Source organism: Microtus ochrogaster, unplaced genomic scaffold (assembly GCF_000317375.1).
Source record: "Microtus ochrogaster isolate Prairie Vole_2 unplaced genomic scaffold, MicOch1.0 UNK26, whole genome shotgun sequence".
NCBI classification, from domain to species: Eukaryota; Metazoa; Chordata; class Mammalia; order Rodentia; family Cricetidae; genus Microtus; species Microtus ochrogaster.
This window is the reverse complement of record NW_004949124.1, coordinates 4,564,038-4,576,199: the sequence shown is the minus strand read 5'-3', so window position 1 is coordinate 4,576,199 and position 12,162 is coordinate 4,564,038. Positions and strand designations below refer to the sequence as shown.

Here is a 12,162-nt window from a genome sequence, read left to right as displayed (position 1 = left end):
GCAGATATTCACAGGTTTATTGTTTCTGCTGCTAATGCGCATCTGAGTTAAAGAAGATGTTTCAAAACTAGGTAAACAAGTATTTCTCAACATATCAAATACTAATTCCAGTGATCCTTTTCTTCTACAAAACAAGATAATGGAAAAAATAGAAAGCATTCCAGCCAGATGCAGTGATGCTTGCCTGGAGTCCTAAATACTTTGGAATCTGGGGTCAAAAGATGGTATAAGCCCAGGAGTTTGGCACCAGCCAAAGCGCTATGCCTGGTCCTGGAAACTTTTCTCTTTATGGGAAACTGGAGAACGGCTCAGTCTGTAAAGTGCTTGCAAGAAGACCTAAGTTTGAGCCATAGGAAAGCCGAGCATGATGGCATGTGCTTATGATCCCAGCACTGGGGAAGCAGAGCCCCAAGGATGCTCGGGGCCTACCAGCCAGCTAGTCTACTTGCTGAGTTCCAGGCCACTTGAGATACCCTTTCTCAAAAGAGGTGGGTGGTGTTCCTTAGGATGATACCTTGAAGCACTGACACACTTATATATCCCCCACACACAATTCTTTGTTTTTAGAAAAATGTATTCTAAAGCCCCCAAAAGCCAGTAGCTTGAACATCACATAGCCTGTAGTAGTGTCTATACTACTGTTGATACTGAGTGATGGCTGTTTGTAAATGCTTGCATTCAGTTCTACTACTTGCAATTACTATTTTTATAGATAGGCTAGCATATTAAATACTTTTCTGTTATTAATGATTGCTTTGGAGCTTAATCTGAATGTTGTTTTCTATCTGAAAACTCTAATGTAATATAGCAACTGCAACTGAAATCAAAGGAATATACACATGATCAGGCCATTGTTTCTAAAAACTTAGAGGGGATTAAATGAGTATCAGAGGATATAAAAAGGTTAGAAAGCAGCATTTGTTCAAAGTAGCTGGAGATGTTACAGACCAAGCTTTGTTATATGAAAAAAGCCAAAGGAATTTTCTGAATTGAGTTATTTGTATTCTGATTGCTCTTTTCATACTTTCATTGTTCTATGTGTTATAAGCTCTGCTTTGGCAAAAATAGACATGTATGGAGGCTGTCTTATTGTGACACAGAGAAATGTGACTAAAAAGTGGACATTCTCAGTCTTGCCCCTTTTCTTTGGTGGTGATGTGAGTCACCAGTAGAAACTCCCAGTGTCCTGAGTCAGGCAGCCTCAGAGCCCAGAGCACTCAGAAGTCTGAGAGAGCCTACCCACTGCAAGGGTTTTGTTGTTGTTGTTGTTGCTGCTGCTGCTATTGTTGTTGTTGGGTTTTTTGTTTTTGTTTTTTTTTTAGCCTTACTGTGAACCTAACTTTTCCTTCAAGAAGTCACATATGGGGAAAGCACTTGTCCAGGTTCAGCATTGCCATCGCCGAGGGAGTGATAAATTTCACACCGTCCAGTACATGATCCTTTAATATATGTATTTTGTACAGCTAAAGTTGTCATCCTTGTTTATTTTTTACAGTGCAGGCTTGGGCTTACTAAATTGTAATCGCAACGCAGTTATAAGCAGCTTACATGAGTATTCTTCAGTGCAGGGGAAGCAGTGTCGCACAGTAGGGTCCGTGGCTCTAGGCCTGTCTCCTGTTGCTGCCTGTCTCTGAGAAAGTCGATAAACTCCATGCACTTTCTAGTTTACTCATTTGTTAACATTAACGTTCCCTTCATGAAGTTTTATGTAACGGAGTATCTAAAGCTTACTTAGAAAAGCCAGAAAATTCTATACATACTGTTATGGCATTTGTCAGTGTGCCTCTTCTTTGTCCTAGAAATGGTAGCATTTACACAAACATTGTCTGCCTCAAAGGATGTTGCAGAAGTCTGTTTCTGGGGATGGTTTGCCTCCAGTAAAACTAAAAAGTGATTTTATTTTTAAAAATTGACTTACCCCCCCCCCCAAAAAAATGCTAAAGCGTGTACTACTCACACGCAGGGAGGTGTAGACTGAGCCCTGCCGCTCCAGCAGGCAGTCTGCGTGCAGATTGGCCCCTGTTATGGCCCATTAAGGAGCTCCCTCTGATTTAGGAGATATAAATATATGTGGTAACATGTGGGAAAATGGAAAGTGCTGAGTATGGAGATTCACTGCTTGATTGGAAGCAGAATGATAATTTTATTTTTCTGGTTGTCTAGTTGGCGAATCCTATAAAGTACAGAGATTACTAAATGCCTTCTTTGTCCCTTTTCCAAGTTTGTTCTTGAAAACCACCTTCCATCCTGCCCCCCTCCAACAAATTACAGATGAGGAAGGCACTGTCCCACCCTTGAAGAGCTATGGCATAATTGAAACTTAGCACAGCTATGGGCTGGCTCTGCAGTGGCTGTTGGGCAAGGCCAGAACCTAGGACATCAGACTGTGGGATGTACGCCATCCTGGCTGACTCTTCCATGTACATTATCTATGGTGGGCTTTCAGTGTGTTCACAGATGTTTCAGGGTGATGACACTGGACTTCATACATGATCTACCTCCAACTAAATTTTACACTCCTGGAAACAGGAGCGATGTCCTAGATTCCTTGGTCCCTCACTCCACAGCTTTGATCTCAAGCAATATTGTTGTTCCAAGCTTCATGTACCCAACATTCTGACTTAGCCAAAAAGGTGTCTCAACTTTTAACTGTCTAACTCTTTCTTTCCCTTTTTCTGCATTTCCAGTTGACCTGCCCCTGTTTTTTCCGCGCGATCAGCCGACTCTCACGTTTCAGTCCGTCTATCATTTTACCAACAGTGGACAACTTTACTCCCAAGCACAAAAGAATTACCCCTACAGCCCCAGATGGGATGGAAATGAAATGGCCAAGAGAGCAAAGTAAGTGGACCCGTTGTGATTTCCTCAGAGAAGAACAGTGTGTGTATCCAGTCCAGGGGTCAGCTAGCCACTGCTCAGTAGGCTAAATCCTGCCCTGGGCTTATTTTTTCAAGTGTTATGAAAAGGGCTGTCTTCATGCCATGAGGCAGAGTTAGTGGTCACGACAGAATACCAGAAGTCAGTTATCTCCAGTTTAGACTTAAATAGCAGTCCCTTCTGTCATCTCTCACAGGGAAGCTGACATGGATCTCATGTCCCCTCATCCTTTCTCTGTTGAACTCTAGGACTGGCTATGAGTGGCATTTTTGGTAAAGGGATTGTAGGATATATAAGAACTCTACCTTTCTATTCAGATTAGAGAACTACTAAGTGGCAAGTTGAGTTGTAGGTAAATAATCTCAATAATAAAAATGCTGGCAGCTACTTGTATATATTTAAAATGGGAGATTTCAAATGTTGATAAACAGACTTCCTATTGAGTAGTCAGTATGTAGATTCAGTAGCTACTTTTTCATGGGAGGCTGCAACTCTTGAATTTTGTTACGCTTCTCATGTGTGTTGCATGGGTGTGTCTTGGTTACGATGCTCCTTAGATCTATCTGCTAACACCGCTATGGAAGTAGTGGCTTTGATGGAGGCGCTGTGAATGCAGTGGCTCAGTGAGCTTGAAGTCAGCAGGCCTTCTCAGTTGAATGTGGATGGCTGTCACTTCAGTCGTAAGGATCAGGTTGGTACAGAAACAGGCTGACTGCTCTTGGTAGATAAGACTTCATTGTCTAGAACAACAGTCTGTAGATTATTGCCTCCTATACTGGAGCAACAGTGGATTGAAATGGTAGTTTCCAAAACTAAATCATGGTGCGGTACGTGGTTATGCCTTTATCACTCGGGACAGCCGCATGCGCACGCCTGTGATCCCGACTAAGGATGTGCAGAGCCAAAGAATCATGGAAATGAAAGCCGTCTAGTAAGTGTCTTCCTCACTTGCTCATCCAGTACTTATTGTCTCCCATGATCCAGGCACTGCGTGAGCATTGAGGATGGCATGATAAACAAATTGGAAAGTGTCCATGGCCTCATGCAGCCCAGCAAGGAGATGAATCATAGCAGATGTCTGACAGCTTCAGAGTACCTGCTAACAAAGGCTGGCCCTCCAGGCCTAGAAACTTGCTGATTATTAAGACTCCTTGTTCTTGCCTTCCATTTCCTGATACGTATTTCCTTCCCAGGGAACCCTTCCCTCATCTCCCATCGTCTCTATATACAGAACCTTCATGTATGGTCGGCTCAGAGTTTGACAATAGAGTGCCCTTTTCCAGCACTCCAAACACCCAGAATTCCTGTGTGAGCCCAGAGTTGTAATCTGAAACTTGTGTGCCCTTCTCCCTGTATTTTCCCATTATATCCAGAACACTGGTCTGAAATTCTATTTAAGGGGTAAACAAACATATGCAAATGTAACTAGTAACAGCTATTAAGACCTGTGCTGAAACGCAGTGGAACAAAGCAGACATAAAGCAGAGTTTCTGTTTGAAGTCTTGCGTTGTTTAGTTGTCTGAGCTTTCCATGTGTATACACAGGATCTGCCCTTAGAAGATGGGCCATTATTTGTGGTATGACTCCAGAGTCTGAACCAGACATGTCTTTGTGGTTTCCATGGCAAAGCTGTCGTGGTGTGCGTGTGTGTACTTCTTAAGCAGGAATTTTAGCATGTATGAATTGAGTCTTTAAGGAGCTGCAGACCACGAGCCTGTGATTTCAGTGTAGGAATATCCTAAGTGAAGCCTGTTTGTCTTAACAGATTGGTTCAGACTTTCAAGACACATTTGCTTTATGTTAGCACCAGTCTAAAGAAAACATCTGAAGTCGTGTTAAAGGAATCTGCCTTCTCCTTCAGTGAAGATGAATCCATTTTAGATGCAATAAGAGAGACAGCCAACAGCTTGTGTTAGCTAGAAGAAATCATTTAAAGACCCCATTCATTCTTTAACTGAACAATCGCACAGGACTGTGTCAAAGGCCAGGTGATGGGTAGACATAAGCAGGAATTGTCTTGTAGTCCTGTCTGGAAACTGGTGGAAGGCATGGAGGGAAATGTCAAACAAAAGAAAGGTCGGCTGAAACATTCCTTGCATGCCCCGTGTCTGTATCCTGTGAAGATACTGTACACAGTACGTAAAAGACTATAATTCACTTGGGGAGCTCTGCCCACGACATAAACACTCTCATGTTTAGAACGGCCCCAAAGCCCTTTGAGTGGAATCAGCTGTTTATCCTGTCTGTTAAGAGCACAGTTCTGAGCATTGCATTAAGAAAGGACAGATACTTCCTGGCACTGAGAAGCCAGGGCTTTTCCTACCACAGTGCTTCTTGCTGAAGTCTATCCAGCCAGTTCTGCCCTTAACAAGTACAATACCCCAAAGTGAGTAGGCTCTGGGTTATGCATGCCCCAGTTCCAACCACAGAGTTTAATCCTATAAGCCCGTGGCCTTGGGTAGACTGCATACTCTCTCTGAACTCCATCTTTTAAGCAGGGTTGTACTCCCTGCTGCTAAGTGGACTGGCGAGGAAGGGGTGATCAGTGAGATACAGTGAGCAGTGGAAGTTCCCTTCTGCTCTGTACCTAGTGCCTGTGCTCCCAGCTCCGATCCCCCATCCTCCTGCCTTTCCCCTGTGGGTTCCTCATACAATCCAGGCAGCCCTTTGCCACCTTCTTCCCAGTTCTGTGCTCTGCTCACATGTTTTCCCAGAATCTCTTTTGTGCTATATTTAGTTTTCAGATCTTTATATATATCTCTTTTCTTAACCAAATGGTGAGATCTTTAAAGGCAAAAGCTTGCCATAATTATCTTTTTTATTGTAGTATAATTTACAACACTGTGGACAGCTTTTTACTTAAAGACTGTCTCCATCTTACAATGACTCAGCTTATAATTTTTGAACTGTGTAGTCGTCTGAAAGTAATATGCATTCAGTAGATTCCATATTTGAATTTGAACTGTGAGTACAGTGCTCTATGCTGTTCCAGAAAGCAGTGGCAAACCACAGCTCCTAGGGAGGAAAACAGTAGTCTATGGAGTGCTATTTTACTTATGTCTTCTTAATATATTAGTCCTCCTGCCATTGGGGAATGTCTGTATTTGGCAAAACTTTTGGAATCGAAGTCTTCGTCAATGTTGAAATGGTTGTACCAGATTTTTTCTACATATTTTTATGCTGCCTTTCTTCATCCTTTTTGTTTTATTTCATCTCTATCTATCTGTATGTCCTGAAGCCTTTTATAAATTTTAATTTTTTTTAAATCTAGCCTGATGGTCTGTGTCCTTTAATAGAATTATTTGGTCTGTGTATACTTAATATAACAAATGAGCTCATTAAGTTTAAGTCCTACATCTTGCTATATATTTTTTTAATTTTTATTTTCTCTGTTCTTAGTTCCTTTGTTTTTCTCTTCTTGTGTTCTTTTGGTATATTGAAGTATCTTTTCTTTTCTCTTTCTCTCACTTGTACCTTTTACTGGTTTCTTGACTCTTATTTCTTCATATATTTTGGATAAATATGCAGTAAATATAACCTTTACCTTGACACATGAATTAATAATACCTATTATTAATTAATATTATAGTGCTTCATACCTAACATAAAAGCCTAAACCTAAGACAAGGTAAATCTCTTTATACCCTCAGCTAGCCTCTGTGCTATGGTATCTATATGTTCTGGTTTTGCATGTGAATTCCACAATAAATTGACTTTTAACAGTCAACTTGCTTTAACTTTTTTTTTTCTAACCAAAGGAAAACTGCAGTCCATTTCCTTCTGGTGTCTTTAGATAAGGTGGTAGGGAATCATTTCCTTGCCAAAGGGAGGGGAATTTTTTTTTTTTATAGGACCTCATTGTCTAGCCTTAACTGTCCTGGAACTCTCTATGTAGACCAGGCTGACCTCAAACTCAGAGATTCGCTGGCCACTGTCCCCCTTTGCTGGGGTTAGAAGAGTGAGTCTCTATACCCAGGAGAAATTTTTATTTTTAAAATTCTTTTCAGGACAAACCATCAGAAAGGTCATATCCAACGTATAGGCCAAGAACATTGAGACTTGCAGTCATTAATGAAAGAAAAGCCCTCCCATGTGACATTCAGGTGCCTCTGTGTTCCTTGTAGACGTCACCGGTGGCAGGGTATTCTCTCTTTTACAGGATCTCCACTGCAGTAGCCCTGCAGAAGCTCTTAAGTCCTTTCATGTAGATAAAGAAGAATTCCCAAGGATACATAGCTAGCTTCTTATACAGAAAGGACTCAGTTCCTTGGCTCTGGCCTCACTGTATGTTCACAGACAGATGGACGGGGGGTCCCCACTCTCTGCACCCCTGGCCTAGGTCCCCTTCTGAGGGCACGGACCCTGAAGTTCTGGCAACTGGTTTAAGCCTGTGTCTGCCATTCATTGACTCTGCAACTTTGGGGATATGCATAATCCTCCCGAGTCTGTCTCCTTGTCTAATAACTTGTCAGAGGGTCACTGCTTGTTACATAGGGCTTATGGTTCTCTGCATTGCAGTCTAACAGTAAACGGTAATCGAAGAGCACCACAGGGTTTTCCTCTGCACGGGTCCAGAAGCTGCAATTGAGACTTAGGCTAATACTTTTCTAAGTTGATTCGGGATGTTGGCCTGGGTTAATTGGACTTAGGTCCCTGTGTCCTTAGTAGATATCACCTGGAGATCACTCTTCGTAACTAGAAGCTGGCTGGCTTCATTCCCTGCCTTGTAGCCCCCCCCCCATCTTTAAGCCTGCCACAGTACATTAACTCCTCCTTGTATTTCCAGTCTCTAACTTGTGTCCCCAACTTGTCAGTTAATAACCCTTTCATAAGTTCATCTGTACTGTAAAAGAAAACCTAATTGCTGGAGTGAAGCTAATTGTTTTCAATATCTCAGATGTTACAGGGAGCATAGAATCTTAGAATTCTACCTGTTGTTTGAGGTAATGTACTGATGTCTGTCGGTGCCCGGCATGTGGTGAACATGAGCTAGGTGGCAACTATCAGTGCACTTCCTTACAGAGAAAAGGAGGTCTTTAATATTAAACGGTAATAGCATCAACACTGAGGCACACCACAGCCAAAAGCTCCAAACCCCAGCAACCTGACCAGAGACTCTACATCTTAGGCTCCGGGCTCCTAAGGTTTTATATCTAACCCTTTAGTTGCTTAATCTGTATAAAAAATAACCACTTTAAAAGGCAAAAACCAAAAGCAAAATAAATTACCTTAGTATTGTGTAGGTAACTTATGACTGTCTAGAAGGAAGGAACAGGCAACCTTTTCATAGTACTGTGTCTGCTCAGTGAGATCTACATATAGATGGCGTGATTGTTCATGAACTCCATTGTGTGCACCATTGTTGATCCTAGCAGAAGCCTGAGTAAGATCTTAGAATAGAGCTGAACCCCTAAAGCACCTACTTCAATGTTTGTCACATAAAATCCATAACATGAAGGAATCACTAAAGATAGTTCAAAAATAACTCCTTAGACAGCACACAGGAATAACTCATCATGAGCCTCCGCAAACCGTTTTCCATTTCCCCTCTTGCCTCAAGGTCAGGAAGATTTTTACCCTCCCAGAGCAGCTCATGGCTTCCCATAGACTGTCTTTCGCTGTGCGTTCTCTTACCATTTGCTAGCCAGTTGTCTGTGCAGAGTAGCTTTGTCTTTAGCAAATCTTTCTTCAATTCTATATTAGAGATGATCATTCCAATGACTTTTCACTGTTACTGCTTTAATATTCTTGAATATACTGTGGGTTGTTTGGTTGGGGCTTTTTTTTTTTCTTCAAAGTTCTTATTACCAAATACTCTGATCCAGTCTCATGCATTAGTCCTTTAACTAAGACATCTAAATATAAATCACCTTCTCTTGATTCAAGAGATAGAAATGGATGTAGCATCAGAATTTCCACTCCCATCTCCAGGCCCTCTCCATAGCCCCTGAAGTTATTCTGGGGCCCCTGGGACTCTGGACTATAGTATGGAAATCCTAGTTCCAATTGGGTCCTCACAGCATGGTGATGGGGAGGCCTGTGGCCTGAGATTCCTTGGAGGCCAGAGCATGGCATCCAAGTGGTTCCAGTGTGAGCTCATTTGTGTGTTTGTTTCCCCAGGAGTCAGCCAGTCCTCTTGGCTCTCTGTTGGTAGCTTCTGGGGCACCTACCGATGCCATGTTTCTATTGAGCTTGCGCTGTAGTCACCCTGTCCCCGCCATCACCATGCCTTGTGAACTGAGAGCTTGGGAACCCACTAGCTCTGTGCTTCTCATCCTTCTCAGACACACTTGACTCAGCTCTAGGGAAAACCCTGGTGGGGACCAGATAACTGTCTTCAGACCCATGACTTACTTCATCCTATCCCGTCCCTTCATGTCTGTGTTCTTGGAACTCCCACCAGACATCTAAGGATACAGAGTCAATCAGGAAGGTAGGAGATGTGACAGGTTTTGTTCAATCACATCCCAAGTCCCTGGACAAAGGAGACAAAAGGAAAGAGGGGGTAAGAGGAATCATTGGCTGAAGGCAGAGCAGTCCAGGCTAGACTCCAAGGAAACTCTGTCCCCTGGGTCCATGGGTGTCAGACCTTGGGACAAGCATGCCACTCAGCTGCTCGAGTGATTCATGGACTTTCTTCTTTGTCTCTTGCTGGGCCCCTTTTCTTAGGACCAGTTCCCTTTAAAAACTCCCAACCTTATCTCAACTGAACTCCCCTTGAGAGAGCACAGGGAATTTTCCAAGTCTTGGGCTGTATGAGCGAGCACCCTGAGAGGACAGTATAGAACCCACACTAGTGAGCTGACAGACCTTCGGAAAGCTGTAGGCACCGAGGCCTGCCATCCCTGCTGGCCTGCGGTTCTCTGGGACCAAGTTCCTGCACCCCTCCGAGCTTTCCCTTACAGGGTTTAGAAATTTAGAAACTGTGGAGAGAAAAGCAAGATAAACAGCATGGAATGAAGAGCTCTTCAAAGAGTCAATTTGCAGAGTATCTTCAAGGGACATGGTTTGTTTTTCCTGACAGAAGAGGGAGCAACAGGGATGGGAGGGATCCAGTTCTGCCTGACAACAGGCATCCTCTCCAAATTGCGTAGGTCAGAGAGAGCGTGTTATTTATTAGCGCCTGACATCTGTTGCTGTGATATGATAAGCTCCATTAAAAAGCCTGGCCATCAGTCAGTGCTTATACAACTTCATCCCAGAGCTGGCCTCTGGCGTCCTGGGAGCCTGCACAGCCCTGACTGTACCAGGCACCAACATTTGCAGCCCCACCTTGCCTCCCCTCTCCCTGGGAAAGCCAAGCAGAGCAAATCCCCTCAGCAGGACCCTTTGGCCCATCTTTTCTCAGACCTTCTTGCTGCTCCACTGACGCTGGTTCTGAGCTCTCTGTCCACTCTCCTCTTAAGTTCCAACCTCAGTTGCACAAGTCAAAAGAAGCTGGCCTAAGTTGGGCTTCTCAGGGGAGAGCTGGGGGTGGAGGAACTGGGAGATCGCCACATCTTTGCTGGGGAAAGTCACTTGTTACTCCATTGCGAGGATACTGAGTACTCAGGCATGAGTTCTAATTATACCACCCCCTGCCATGGGGAAAGTGTTTCTATCAGTAAGTAAAGTTGCCTGATTATTTGTGAGTTATAGTCAAATATTTTCTTACTTGGAAAACTGTGCAGAAAGGAAAAGGTGGAGAGGTTCTGGTTTGAGGTTTTTAAGAACACACTGGAGAGGAATGTATTAATTAACAAATATTAATAGGGTCAGAGTTCCCTTTGAACCTCTGGAAGAAAACATGAACAAGAAATGCAAAGAAAAATGTCTGTGAGCTAGGAGACCTGGCTCTCATCCAGATACCACTCTTAATTTCCTGTGCAGTCTTGGGAAGGGCATGTCATTTTTCTGGGCCTTGATACCCTCATCTGAAAACATCAGGCAAGTACCTACCTGCTACCACTGACCTCTGACAGATTTGTGGGAATTTGAAGTGAAAAGTATGTTTAAGATAGCTTGCCATAGTTTTTTTTTATCCGTATTGAAAAACATCCATCCCTGTTACGAGAGGTCAGACACAAATTGAAATCTTACTAAACAGAAGTAAGGACACTGTGTACGTGATGCCGTTTGTACAGCCTGCATCTGATATTTATAGAGCACTTCAGCTGTGGAATGTGCACACATATGCCCTGAACACACGCCCTGGAAAATAATTCTAGATGCAGTGCATTTTCAGATGTCAAGTTAAAACAGCGTCCTGGGAATTAGGCTCGACTGTTCAGATGTGTGTCTTGGTTTCTGACAGGTGCCACCAGGGCTGCTCCGGGCTGTCATGTGTGATGTGGAGTCCAGCCAAGGCAAGAGGGCCCAGACTCTTGTTTCTATCACTTCTCATTAAGCCAGGGATTCGAGAGAGAGAGAGAAAGGAAGAAGAGGGAAGCATCAAAGGATGCTCAGAGAATAATTAGGACCATTCATACTGCGCAGATCATGGTGACAAGCAGAGGCCTTGCTTCTGTGGGAACAAGATTCTTTCTTGTCTGTTATCAGATCATTCATCACAAGAACCCCTGGTGAAAATGAACTAGATCCCTGCCTGCTGAAGCAGAGCTGGTAGAAACCAGCAGAAACAGTGACGAGATAGATAGGTCCCTTGTCTTTCCTCAGTGAGCCACAGAAACCCATCGCCAGCGGTGGGACTAGGTTGGGTGACGAAAGAAGGAGGTAAACTTGACAGTGAGGCCAGGTTCAAGACATGGGGCACAGAAAAAACAACTTTAAAAACCAGCTAGTACAGCCAGCTAGAAATATGCCAAACTTTAACCATTTTGGCAGCAATGAAGTGAGGTTACTGGCAGGGCTGACAGACATTCAGTGCATCAGTTTCATTTGCTGGAAGAATTTAGTTAAGATGCACAGTAGTATAAAGATAGAGTCCTGTGTCCCTCAGGACTGGTCCAAGACTCCTGTCTTTCCCCTCCTTGTGTGGGCCCCTTACCTGAGGGTAACAGCCCATTGGAGCAAGGAAACTTGCATGTGTGTTCCCACCTACCTGAGTGACTGGTACAACCTCTGCTCCACAGCTCTCCCAGGAGGCTGAAGGCCTTTATGTCCACAGGATATTCTTGAGCAGAAATAACTTTCTGAAAGTCTGAAGAACTTTCAAGAAAAGTAAAATATCTGTCTAGCTAAACTTTTTATTGAGGCTTATAAGTGAGAGAAAAGAGTAAAGGACACTACAATGGAACAGGCCAAAAGCACAATCTTTCACAGTGGCCTCCAAATGAGCGCGCGCGG

At 43.4% G+C, this 12,162-nt stretch overlaps 1 protein-coding gene across 2 annotated transcripts in view; it reads left to right on the top strand.

Annotated features, from left to right (window-relative positions):
• Window positions 1-12,162, top strand: part of Babam2 (BRISC and BRCA1 A complex member 2) — a 375,365-nt gene that overhangs the window by 343,948 nt on the left and 19,255 nt on the right. Inside the window, exons 11-12 of one of the 2 annotated variants that reach the window (XM_026789694.1) lie at window positions 2,688-2,841; window positions 3,862-4,030. In XM_026789694.1, coding sequence (XP_026645495.1) covers window positions 2,688-2,841; window positions 3,862-4,015 — 308 coding nt within the window. In that variant the 3' untranslated portion in view covers window positions 4,016-4,030. Of the gene's footprint in view, window positions 1-2,687; window positions 2,842-3,861; window positions 4,031-12,162 lie in introns of those variants that run through there. The other variant, XM_005367962.3, reaches the window with a different exon arrangement.